Here is a 13,847-nt window from a genome sequence, read left to right as displayed (position 1 = left end):
ATTTTACCACTCATGTGATATGGACCAATTTTTTTTTTTTTTTTGCCTTTTCAACTTCTTATTCATAAAATAGCAACAATTCAATAGGATTATATAGAAATTATTAAACACTAGCTTTAATATTTATTGATGCGCCTATTCATAGTGAGCACCTGCTAAAAGGAACACATCTTTCAGGTAGGAAAAACAGAGAAATCAACCAAATTCTCTACCACTCTCAAGATGCTGTCTTCTGAATTGCTATCACTTTATTTATAGGCATCAGCCTTGCAAAGTGCCTTGCTTTAGTTATGGCCTCAACTCTTAAAGCCTCTTTGCTTTCCCCAGGGTTCCATATCACTATGGTCCCAACATTCTTTGTGAGTGAACCTGTCTATGTTATGACAGATGGAGTGTTTATAATAATACCATCTTGAAATAGATGGCTTGCTTCAAGCCAAAGCTGATTGTGAATGCTTTATTAATATAGAGAGTGAATATATAGGAAAGTCACACCACATAATATATCTTGGTTAATACTGGTAAATCCACCAACAGCATATACTTGTCAAAGTCATCCTCTGAGAGATGCTCTTTAAGTTATCTTTGCAAATGACAAGTGGTATAAGTTATCCTTCAAATAAGATAGTGTGAAGATTGAATTTATAAAGAAAAGGTAAATAGGGGAACAATGAATGTAAAATCCAGGGTTCTTACTGCTTGTTGACATAGTTCTTGTTTTCTCTAGTTTATACATAACATGCATGAGGGATTGAAGAACTACTGAAGCTTTTAGATAACACTAAGTTCTCTGAGTAAGAAAGAACTGGAGCTGGATTAAGAACAAATACTTTTCATACAGGCATGAAAGTTGGTAGGAAAAGCAACAGTTTCCTCTAATACCCTGCAATAAAGACCTGAAACTAAACTTCATTGAGACCAGTTGTGATGACTTTGAGGACTTCGGGGTGATCCCTGTTTATTTTTTATACTGCTTGTGTTTGTGTTTTCATATCCAGAAACACACACAGTTCCTGGATATGAAAATAAAACATCATTATGATATCTTTGCTATCTGAAAATCACATGAGGGGTGATAGAAATTTGGAACTGTGTAAATTGAAATTTAAATTGTGTTTACTGGAGTAATTTATTAGCATCTATTGGTTAAATCTACTTTTTAGCTTGTAGATGATTCTCGCCTTGTCATAACAAAAACTTACTAGATATTTGTGAACTTACTCACTGGAAGTATTACCCTAATATGCACTGTAGCTAAAAAAGGACATGAAAATTGCCTCTAGGAAGGATGTTGGGAATAAAACATAGTATTTATGAATCTTTACATAAGCTTTTGTCTCCAGACCTAATAGACTACATATATTTGACGTCTCCACAAAGATGGGGTAACACAAAAAGATCCCAGAGAAAAATAACTGAAAGTGTCATGAAATTTTATATTTGAGAAGTTGGAAATATTTTAGTTTGATAGACAGAGGAAAGGAACTGGACTGCATTGTACATATTCACCTGCAAAGTAGATACATTGTTTATAAAAAAGGACACCATATTTTATAACAAAAGTGCAAGTTGCTGTCTTTAAATTTTCAGAGCAATAAGTTTCAGAAATAATGTGCCAATGTACATAGAGGGGAATGCCTTTCAAAACTTTACACACTATATGTAGAAAACTTAGTTGGATTCACAAAGGATTTGAATACACAACGAACTCCGGACTGTAAAAATAATTAGTGGCACTAATAATGGTGGTGAGTGTATTTCTTGACACAGTTTTCAAAAATTGTGCTAAAGAACTCTAGCAAGAGTGGATTTAACTTGGGGATTAGAGGTTTCTTTGTTCCAAATGTACCCACTTACTGAACACTGTCTAAGGTTTTCTGCTCAGAGTCATACTCTTAATATTTGTCTTATTTTGACATGTCTACAAGCTAGCCCCAAAGAGATTTTTAGATCTGCTAAGATTCTAATGTTGTTCTCAGTTTGTCCCTGAGACACTTTCATGCCTGATTATTTAGTGAAGTGGGCAATCTGGCTTGTTCATAAATTATGATACATAGCTCAGAGGCTGCTTTGTGGTCTTATTCACAAACATTCCATTCAGTGACAGATCAGAAACTCTTACAAATTGGATTTTTAGGGCATGGATATTTGCTCCTGTCCAGTGGACAGGTTTGTTTTCAGAGTTCTTGTACCAAAATGAATGCTTTAAATAAAATAAATCTCTTGAGTAATGGTAAATTGACAACCTCTCTACAATATATGCTATAATTGCATGTTTGGTAAATCAATTTTAAGATGCATTACAAACTCCATATCAACTAGAAATTGAGGCTCTCCAAAAAGGAAAGGGAAAATCTCATTTAAAAGTCTCTACTTCCTCAATATTTCATTCTTTATTAAGTCAATAATTGATATTCATATTTTATACTGGATTTTGACTTGTTCTGAATATTTAAAGGGAATAATTTAGAGAGTTTTATAAAAATTTGTTGCTTGACTATTTCCTAATCTTATTTGTCAAATTTAACTCTGGCAAACTCATATAGTCTTACTTATAATTCCAAATTTTAAAAATTTAAAAAATGCTCTCAATTTAGTCTATTTATCTATTCATCCAATTGCTGAAAAGTACTTCACTGGTGGTGGAAGTGCAATGGAGTCTAAAGGGTTAAATCATTTTTAGACATAAAAAAAAAGTTTTTTTTTTCTTTTTGAAATTTAGATTTACAAAGGAATGGAAACAACTTTGAGCTGAGCTCCAGGGCTGGCTTTCTTAAATCACAGAGGTGGAGCACCTTGAAAAAAAAAAAAAAAAAAAAAAAAAACACTGCATCCTGGCCTTGGACCTTGGACTCCTTTTACAAACACAGCCTTTTCTAATTGGTTTGGCTCTAGATTAATGGACTCATTTGGCCCTATGGCTACTGTTAGTAGAATCTACTTACTTCTCTTGATCTTTGGCCCTTACTTCTTAAATTAATCATTTCTGTCTCCAAAGGTTGAAGAAGTCAAGGGCTGTTGAATCCAGGGGAATGGTCTATAGAATGATGGCCTTGGGTCTCCTTACTCATGGGAGTCCTGGTATACTCATCCTTCTTATTTTGGGCTCTTGTCTATTCCAACTTTCGTTGGTTCCATTGTTGTCAAATATTCAACAAATGCATGTACAATCTGTCCCAAAACTGGAGTCCTCTGTCTTTCTCTCTTTCTTTCTCAGGCTAAGACTCCTCACACCTGTACATAGAGGCCACACCCACATTCAGCAAGAAGTTTTTACAGAAGATTGAGATATTATCCTTTTACCCCTTTAAGAAATAAAGAGGATGAAAGATCTCTCAAGAGGATGAGACAAGAAGGGTCTTGGAACAAAGACAAAGGGACAGGACTCAAGACCAGAACTTTGTTGTTAGCATTGTTAAATAAATACAGAGGGGCTGAATTATTTGGAGGGTTGGCAAAATTAACTATAGATGCACCCCCTCCCACCAGCCTATCCACTAAAGAATAAAATGAACCAAACCTTACTTATTTAAACTTGTTCTATCTATCTGGGCTTAACTTCCAGGGTCCTGTTATGATTCAGCAGCCAAAACTGGTCAAAAAGTTCAAAATCCCATCTGTGAGCCCCAATCATTACATCTGTATGAAAAACTTCAAAAACCAGAGGGTGATTTTCCCTTGAATCTTCTTTCTTGAGTGTGTACTATTGCTTGCAATAAATCTTCACTTCTAGCTCACCTATTCTGACTTCTGCACAAATTCTTCCTTGTGTGGAAGTCAAGGACATCCAGGGCTCCTGGGCCTCAGGTCTTCCTCAGAATTACCGGTTAATGTTAGCTATGAGTTAGATTTGTGGGTAATTTGTCTGTGCAGTTTTGGGGGAAACAATGAATCAGCTTTTGATGGGTATTTTGAAGTCCTAGAGAATTTTAGAGAGCTTGAGTAGCGCTTATAACATACAGACTTATAGTTCAACATTATTGGTGCTTTCTCACTTTTCCAGTTTAGCAACACATAAATTAAACAGTAGGTTTTAACCTTATTCTTATAGAGTGCCTCTGACAAAGCTTATTTTTAGGTGAGAAAAGTAAGTACATTTTGTGAAAATTAAAAAAAAAAAGAAAAACAAGCATGGAAAAGGAGATATAGAAAGAACAGTTTGGCATTCAAGTATATTTTATATAATAAACTAATAAATCTTAATTTTGCATTTTAGATGTTTATATTGAATCTCCAGAGTTTGTTTAAATACACACACACGCGTGTGTGTGTTATATCATATGTGTGTGTGTGTGTGTGTGTATATGCATATATAACAAATTGAATTATGAGACATTATGCTAGTATATATTTAGTATTAAATAATAAATATGTACATAACTACACTCAGATATTTGTTTACAAATGTGGGCACCTATTTTTCCATATTTGAGTCTGTCACTTTCATGACTTGTACTGATCATTCCCCAAATCATTGTATTTTACTTTTTAAGCTGAAAATGTCAATATTCCTTCCAGAAATCCTTTTTTCCTCCTAGGATTTTCACCAGGCAGGTGGACCCTGATGCTACTGCTTCTCCTAAGTACCTGCAAGTGTCATCAGGTGCTCTGGAGATGCCATTAACACTGTGCTCATTGGCTGGCATCTTTGACTTCCCCAGAAATTCAACATGGTTTTAAGGATGACAGAGGGGTGCAGATAGTTTTAGCCTTCCCGATTCTGGAAGCTCTTTGAAGTTCCTTTAATTACCACCCCAAAATTAATTTCTGTTAATTTCTTCTAGCATGAAGCCTGCTAGGACCTGCAAGACAAGTCCTTGCCTTTAAAGAGACTTGGAGTTATTTGAAAGCACAAGTAAACCAGCCAGGGCATGAGAATGAAGTAGTTTCGACTCTAGCTATTCACAAGCCCAGAGTAATAGCAATCCCTGAAATACATCCTGATCCAGAGGAAGGCTGAAAACAGATCATTTGTCTCTAAAGAAAATGGAACTGGGGGTTTAAAAAAAATTTAGACAAAATAACTCAAAACTGCAATTCAATGTAGAAAAAAATAAAACAGTTCTGATTGAAAATGCCAAAGAAAATAAATAAGCCTACATCTATTCGTCCCTCCGCAATAAAAATAAAATCTTAAAATTGGTCACTCAAATGGAAGATGTACTTCTTTCTCATTTCAAACTAAAAGCAAAGTAAACCAAAACCTGTAAAAAATTTAGGAGCTTCTAAATTCAGTATAACAAACACAATAGTCCCCAAAAGGCTATTTTTGAAATGAGAATAATTCATGGTCTCCATGAATATTGTGACCTAATATATGCACTTACTTAAAGATGGCATAATAATATTCTTAATTTTCAACTTTTTATAACTAATTTTAACACACTGTTGTTATTTTAATTAGAAAAAGTAGGCAATTAATATATAGCAATACACACACACACACACACACACACATATTTCCCAGCCAAGTGGGACCAACATAGAAAAATGTATATACAAACATCAATGATTTCAAATCATATTTGGCATTGATTTAAGGGGAAAGCAATTAGGGTAATTATGAGAAGAAAAGATTATGCTATCAATTGCCAAATTTTCACATTTTATCTACAACTAGAAGCAAATAGCTATTTGGTATTTTTTTTTTCACTTAATGTGAAATGATATAAAGCAAAAATTATTTAATTCAGTGCATGAGCTTCTGAAGCCTAATTCAGCTGCCTCATATCCACAGACTCCTCCTCTTTTTTTGCTCCCAGTTTGGAGATAGTCTTTTGCTTTATGACTTAAACACATTTTGGGCCCTCCCTGGTGGTGCAGCGGGTTAAAACGCAGCACTGAGAAGCTAAAGCCATTTTCGCCTGAGTTCGATTCCCGCCTGCCGCGGAGGAGATCCACATGGTGAGGTAGGCCTCTCCTGACCCACCCGCTGCTCCCCTCAGCAGTGTATTTCATCGATCTGCCTGTTCTGCTCCCCTCTCTGTCTCTGGTGAATCCTCTCACCCTCCACATCGCTGGCCTGTACCCCAGTTCCATATGAATAAATAAATAAATCTTTTAAAAAAATAAAAAACAAATTAAACACATTTCATTCTACGATCTAAATCTTATTTTATTCCGTTCTCCCATCCAAATCTTATCTTAAAACTTCATTTTGAGGCCCTCCCTGGTGGCGCAGCAGGTGAAAGCACAGCACTAAGAAGCTAAAGCCACTTCAGCATGAGTTCGATTCCCGCCCTGGAGGTGATCCACATGGAGAAGTAGACCTCTCCTGACCCACCCGCTGCTCCCCTCAGCAGTGTATTTCCTTGATCTGCCTGTTCTGCTCCCCACTCTGTCTTTGGTGAAGCCTCTCAGCCCCCTGCACATCTGGCCTGTACCCCATGCATAAATAAATAAATCTTAAAAAAAAAAAAAACACTTTGTTTGACATGAACAATAAAGGATTTCACAGGAAAAAAAAAAAGAGAAATTTACTATTGTTTCTGAAAATGTGTTTTTGAACACTTTATGTCTTTTCTATTAAAAATAAAATACTTCTGGGTCCTCCCTGGTGGCACAATGGGTAAGAATGCAGCACTGCAAGGTGGCTGCAGCACCGCTTCAGTGCGAGTTTGATCCCCAACCCAGAGGTGAACCACATGGTGCAGCAGACCTCTTCTGACCCCCCAGCTGTTCCCCTCAGCCTGTTCTACTCTCCACTCTGTCTCTAGTGAATTCTCTCACCAGCCCTGCATCTCTGGCTTGTACCCCAGTTGTATAAATAAATAAATGTGCATTTATTTATGTATATATAAATAAATACATCTTAAAAAAAAAAGAAAATACTTCGAACCAATATAACACATGCATATATTTCCATTTTTTAAGATTTATTTTATTAATCTCTGCATACAAGACCTGGGCTTAAAGCCAGATGGTGTGTGTCTGTTGGCGGGGCTGGGTAGGGTGAAAGGATTCACCAGAGAGAGTGTGGGAGCAGAACAGGTGGATCTACTGAGTTACACTGCCCAGTGGGAACAGTGGGTGAGACAAGGAGAGTCTGGCCACACCATTTGTGGGTCAACTCCTGGGACTGAACTCATGTGATAGTGGCTGAGGATATGTTGATAGCACTGAGATTTTAACCCCTGTGCCTCCTGAGAAGCCCTCCTGGGGGAAGGAAATTCTTTTCACCAGTTGGAGCAAACTATCCTTTACTCCCAAGCTGAAGATTGTGTATAATGAGAAACTGACTTTCAATTGTATATTTTCTTTGTATTTTAAAGAATTTCCATTGTTTTCAAAATTTGAATGAGGGCTCTTAAGGGTTGTGATTTGAAACTCAGGCTAGACTACAGATTCTCAAGGAAAGAATCACAAGTTAGACTTTAGTTAACTTACATTAACTGAATCCACAGGTATTGAAAAGTTATATAAAATATCCGATATATATATATATATATATATGTACACACACACATATACCTATACACAAGCAGACACACACACACATATAATGTTCCCCATGTGTAAGTAAAATAAAACAAATGTTCAGTAATATCAATATATTCTCATTAACAACAACCTCTTATATTCTAGTTTTCTGTACAGGGGCCCAGTTAATGAATAACCAAAGTTGCCAAAAAAAAAAAAGGAGGAAACATTATTTTTTATAATAGACCTACTGACTTCACTAAAAATGGTAGTCATGCTGGAGAGAAGACTTATGTGTCATCTAATTATTCCTGAATGGAACCCAAAGTTATTAAGCTACTAACAATCTGGGCCTAAGAAAATGACAGGAACATTATTTACTGGTTTCCATTATCACAAAAGGTTTCACTCATATGAAGAGAAAAACTGTCCTACCCAGATGCTGTCTTCTTGCTTGTACTGTTTCCAGTTACGTCCTGTGTCACTGAACATCAGGCTGTAACTTGTCACCCAGTCAGAGCTTCCATACCGTCCCTGCGTGGCCACCGCTGTGATCTCCACTCTGTTTCCCAGGTCCAGTTGGAGCCACTGTTGAGCACTGGAATCTGCTGGGGACCAACCGCCAGTTCCTGGAAGAAAATCAGAGAGTCGTATCTTAGTAACATTGCACACAGTCACAACATTCCACTCTCAACCAGCAAAGAAACACAGCTAAGATGCCCACCCAAAAGAGGCCCTACCAGTCCCTTCCTCTACCTCCCATTAGTAGCTTAAACTTCATATTGAATGTTGTTTATCCACTATGATTCTTCAGCTTTTCTCAGTCATCACAGTGTCTATTTTTTTTTTTTTTTTTGTCTAATGGAATCTGCTTTGTTTTTAATCTTTTCACAATGTTAACTTTTACCATGTCTTATCCTTTGTCTGATGGGTAACTCCTGTCTTCTTTCTTGCAACATCCTCACTCTTTTCTACGTTCCTTCTCGCTTTACAACTACATACATCCTCTTTTCTATAAATTCATGTTACAGCAACTTATTTTTAGGAAAGGCCTGTATTTGTGTCTGTTTCCACAAAGCGTTGTTTTGTGTGGCAGCCTTCTAGAAGCAGCCTGAACCCCAAGGAGCAAGAATACCCCACCGAACTCCCTCCCTGACAACTGTTTTAAACAGGCTCTGTGTGTATCATGCACTTTATCCTTTTAATATGCATGAGTACTATTTTGTTCTTAAATTATTTGATGTGATTTAGAGAGTTTTCTATTTGTTCAGGAAATAGTCACTTTATTTCATATGAATTAATAGCAACTACTTCATCACTTCATTTAAGATGATAAAAGGTTTTATAGGAATGTTCTACTTTGGGGTAGCAGCAAAACCTTGACATGCTATGAGGATACCACAGGTCAGATATTTTGTTGTGGAAGCAAAGATGAAAGACCAGGGACCATACCTTCACGAGGTTAGCATTCATTTACTCACCAGATGTCCATTGAGAAATAGGAGCATGCTGGTACTGAAGAAAGCAAGACATGTAAACAAAAATGTGCAGTGTGTTGTGCAAGTGAGGCAAACACAAGGCACCATGGGAGCAGTGAGGACAAAGTGCCTCAGTGGGTGATGAGGAAGCCTTTTTAAAGACATGATGGAAATCTTAAAACCTAAAGCAGGCATAGCATTTCCCAAGTGAAGAAGGTTGACTATTGGCCCTCCCTGGTGGCGCAGCGTGTTAAAGCACTGTACTGAGAAGCTAAAGCCGCTTCTGCATGAGTTTGATTCTCGCCTGCCCCGGAGGTGACCACATGGCATGGCAGGCCTCTCCTGACCCGCCCGCTGCTCCTTTCAGCAGTGTACTTTGTCGATCTGCCTGTTCTGCTCCCCACTCTGTCTCTGGTGAAGCCTCTTGTTGTCCCTGAGCCTCTGGCCTGTACCCCAGTTCTGTATGAACAAATAAATCTTAAAAAAAAAAAAAAAAAGAAGGTTGAATAGATAAAAATTTGGATAGACATTACCTCCCAGAGTGTCAGAATAACAAATGCAAAGTCTGAGGGACACAGGTCAAAGAGTGCCATATTCATGGATGTCATATGGTTTGGTATACTTGGCACACAGGAATGTTCTAACATGGAACAATATCTTTGGATCCTAACTTCATTATATGACAGACTGTAATTTTACAGAAAATCTGTATTACTTTTTGCTTAGTTGGAAGATTTATGGCATACATTTTCTACTTTCATTTCATACAGGAGTAAAGAAGTCAGAATTAATATTTTTGAGATAACATTGGTTTGCAATATTGCATGAAATGCAGAGATATAGGATCACATCTCCTCAGATGTGTGTCACCACATCACATACAACACCAAGGGCCCACAGGCCTCCACTGTTGCCTACTGGACCCCTCCACCCCACTTTTGCTTTCCACCCTGCCCATTCCCTTCTGGTAACTTTAATTTTACAGACAGATTTTATTATAGGATTGGTTTTGAATGTTCTGCTTCAATGTTCATTTTAACTGATCCCATAGTTTAGAAAATATCTAAATCCTAAGTGTCAGCTATTGCTAAATATCTTTTGACATGGATGTAAATGGGATAAAGGTGACTATTTTCTTAAGCACTTTACCTTTTATTAAGATTATTAAGCTCAGGGCATGTGACTGGTGAGTTCATTGAAATTTTAATTTAGACGAGCTAATAAAAATTACTTTTTTATTTTGACCTCTGCCCTTGAAAGTCATTTTAGGGATATCTTAGTCTAATTTGTTGCTATCTAAGAAGGAGTCAATGGGACCTTTTCTTAGTAAATGCCAATTTTATGAACCCTGCTCCTTCACTGCAGACAACTATCATCAAATGGGCTCTATAAGTGGATGCCAGAGATGCAAGTCATGAGGTGAGTCCTACTCTGGCTGAAAACCACATACTATAAGTTGTGTGTTGATTTTCTACTAATCAATAGTATGTGCTTAATAGCTTTTGTGTGATAGTTTTGTTTTTATACTGCTTGGAATTTTCAAATGCAGAGAAAAAGAATGTGTTGTTACTATATAATGTATTTTTATTAACTGTTTTGAAAGACTGTAGTGACAGATATTGCTGCTAATTCACTAATATCCATTTTCTTTATTTTCTGTACCAATGGGACTGAAGTGGGAGGATGGTTTTATTACATTTTCAGTTCCCCATAGGATTAGAGCTAGGGACACATGAGCAAATTCACATGAACAAAAACGTGTGAGAAGAATATGTGTTAGTTGCTGATCACCATGTCTCTTCTCCAGTTGATTTTTCTCTCCCACAGCTAATGGATTCAGTTGCCAATAAGACTCTAGGTGATGACAGAATGCAGCATGGGAAGACCCTGTGTTTCTGCATCATTACATGGAGTCAAGCATTCTCTTATGTCACACCTTTCTTACTCATGTGGAAGAACCAAATACTAACTGGGCATAACCCACTATGTGATATTGTACTTTAGCCTGCATTGATACAATGCAACCTGTTGTGATGTGTATAGTAAATCCCAAAAAAGTACTTGAGGAAACTAAGACCCAGCAAGTTTTAAACACTAACACTTATGATTCAAGTACAGTTACCTGGGATGTTACATAATAGAAAAAAATGTTTTTAAAATCCCAGAATATCAGTAAAGAGGAAAGGTACGAGGGGATGGCATTTAAGCAGACATTCTGAGATGAGAAATCCAGAACATTTTTCTCAATCAACTCTCAACATCTTCAACAAGTCCCAGTCTCTAATCCACTCTTTGTTCCCCCAGTTTCTTAAAACTGACAGAAACTTAAGAAGACTATCTATAAAAAATTCTAAAATTATTCTAAAATCAACTTTTATTTATATTTTCCTGTTTATCTCATCAATTATTTTCTTAATAAGAAGAAAAATACATTGCATAAACTAAATATTTTTCTCTAAACTATTAAAATATAGTAGGGAAGAGATGTGTGTGGTCCTTTCTTCTGTACATTTAAAGTATCAGTGAATCTACCCTTGCATGTTTCCTTCATATGACATACATTTCTGCTACTGAATTACTTCATTTTGCAAACTACAGGTTTTATTACTCATATTTATGTGGTTCACTAATAAAGAATACATTTTCCAGATTTAAAAATTGGTTGTGTAATATAGGACTTGTATCTTTTATGTCACCATTACTAAAATTAAATATCCTAAATTTTAACTATTTATTCATGATCCCCAATTGTTCACAACTAGTTTTCTTAGCCATACTTTAGTTTTCTTTCATGTATCTGTATTATGCCTATCATGGTCTTATATGTTAGCAATTTATGGAGAAGATGGGAGAAATAAATAAAATGACAAGGAAACACTCCCCTCATTTTGCAGAGAATAAAATAATAAAATGCTTATGAAAAGCCAAATCAAACCAATTTCATTAAAAGTGGATGTTATGAAGAAAAAAGGGATCCTTGCATGCTGTTGGTAGAAATATAAATGGTAGTCAGTCACTATGGAAAACAGTATGATCATTTTACAAAAATTAAAAATAAAACTGTACATGATCAGCAATTCCATTTCATTCTGGAATGAAAGCATTCACTCATAAGGCAACCTGTACACCACATTTGTGGCAACATTATTGATGGACAAATGGATAAAAGACATTGTGATATATATGTATGAGAGAATACTAGTAAGCTTGAAAAAAAAAATAAGGAAACCCTACCATTTGTGATCACATGGATATACATTGAAGACAGTAGACTAAATGAAATTAACAAGACAGAAAAAGACAAATACAGTAAGATTCCATTCATATGTGGGGTCTAAACATACCACAAACAAAAATAGCTTAAGAATTAATCCAAAAGAAAAGAGAACAGATTTGTTGTTATCAGAAGCAAAGGAAGATAGGAAGAGTAACTGGAGCAAGGTAGTCGAGATGTTGTCTCTCTGTGAAAAGCTGAATGTTAGTGGAATCTACTGTGGCAAACTTTACACTACAGTCGTGAATGAAACCATCAGGCAGCACACCTTAAACTTAGTGATGCATGTCAACTATTCCTCAATGATACTGGCAAAATAAATAAAATAAACAAACAAATAAATAAATATTCTAGAGATTTATTTAAATTTGTTAAATCAATCATATCTCCTTTAACTCACAGTTAAAACTTAGCTTGATAACCCCCTTGAAATTAACCATAATGGAATCGCTGATGTTCACATTCATTAAAACATCAAGTTAAAAATTTCCCAAACCCAGGCACTTCTGTCCAAACTTTCACAGTGGAAGGACACTCTCTGGGTGATAATTGCCAAGGACTCCTTCCCTGCTGTTGAAGATGCTACCTGCATTACAGCTAATCGGCAAGACACCCAGGTTCCCATGGTTGCTATGGCAAACACTTTGTTCCTACCACTGAACAATAAATGTGTTTTCACAAATGATGAGTAGCCTGAAGATATATTTTCAGTCGCACTAAAGATATGCCATGCCCACACTCCCTATCTGCTTCTGAACTATTCTCTACATTGGGGACACACGGATATATGCATTTGGCAAGGTAAAGTTGATAACTAAGGCAGTATATGTTAATGAAGGCAGTAAGTACAGTCTGTAGTCATGGCTTTGATATCAATGATTATGAACTATAATTCCCACAAATTCTGAAGTATAATTAAAAAAAAATTCAGGACATTTTAAAAACCATTTTTAAATTTAAATGAAAAATAAATCCCCTTAAATTTTTTCGTCATAGAGAATTTTCTCACAGTTTTTCAAATCTGTTTGATAAGGAAGATTTGTTATCATAACTATATCATGCATACCTACATTATTTGACTTTTGAGGAGAAGGAGGAATAAGAGATGTTGGCCGGCAAGCTAAGAGATTTGATCAAAGACCCATTTCTGCGCCTGGGTTACATTAATTGAGATAATCATTAGAAGCACATGGAAAGCTTGTGATGGCTATAAACACAAATTTCTTGACTCATCCCTTGATATTTAAGGGTCTAATCAGGGAATCTGTATTTTTAGAAAACTTGTGACATTCTGATTGGTTTGGAAAACTGTGGCTAAGATGCTTTCTAAGATTTCAGTGCTGATATTTTACTGGTAACTGTTGCATTATTTATACATGCAATGGTCTGAATTAGCTTGAAGTCAACTTGCCATTTTGAAATATTATAAACAAAAATTAACTTCATGAAATTAGCCCTGATTCAAAAGATGGCCATACTTAATTCCCAATTTCCCACATTCAAGTATAGATAATACTTTGAGTCATAAATGCAATTGGCAAGCAACACTGAAGTATCAATCTTTGCTCTTGCTGAAATGTTTTATTCCCAGTCAGCCTCTTAGCTCCTCTTCACTGCCCCCATTCCACACATATATTGTCAATGGGGTGTTCACTCATTTACCAAGTAGGTATTGG

At 36.1% G+C, this 13,847-nt stretch overlaps 1 protein-coding gene across 1 annotated transcript in view; it reads right to left on the bottom strand.

Annotated features, from left to right (window-relative positions):
* The window catches only part of CNTNAP5 (contactin associated protein-like 5), an 827,651-nt gene that overhangs the window by 615,494 nt on the left and 198,310 nt on the right, over nucleotides 1-13,847 (bottom strand). Inside the window, exon 3 of the mRNA XM_012727192.1 lies at nucleotides 7,855-8,048. Coding sequence (XP_012582646.1) covers nucleotides 7,855-8,048 — 194 coding nt within the window. The remainder of the gene's footprint in view (nucleotides 1-7,854; nucleotides 8,049-13,847) is intronic.

The sequence above is a fragment of the Condylura cristata genome, unplaced genomic scaffold (genome assembly GCF_000260355.1).
Source record: "Condylura cristata isolate star-nosed mole 26May11 unplaced genomic scaffold, ConCri1.0 scaffold00002, whole genome shotgun sequence".
Lineage (NCBI taxonomy): Eukaryota > Metazoa > Chordata > Mammalia > Eulipotyphla > Talpidae > Condylura > Condylura cristata.
This window is presented reverse-complemented; position numbering and strand designations above follow the sequence as displayed.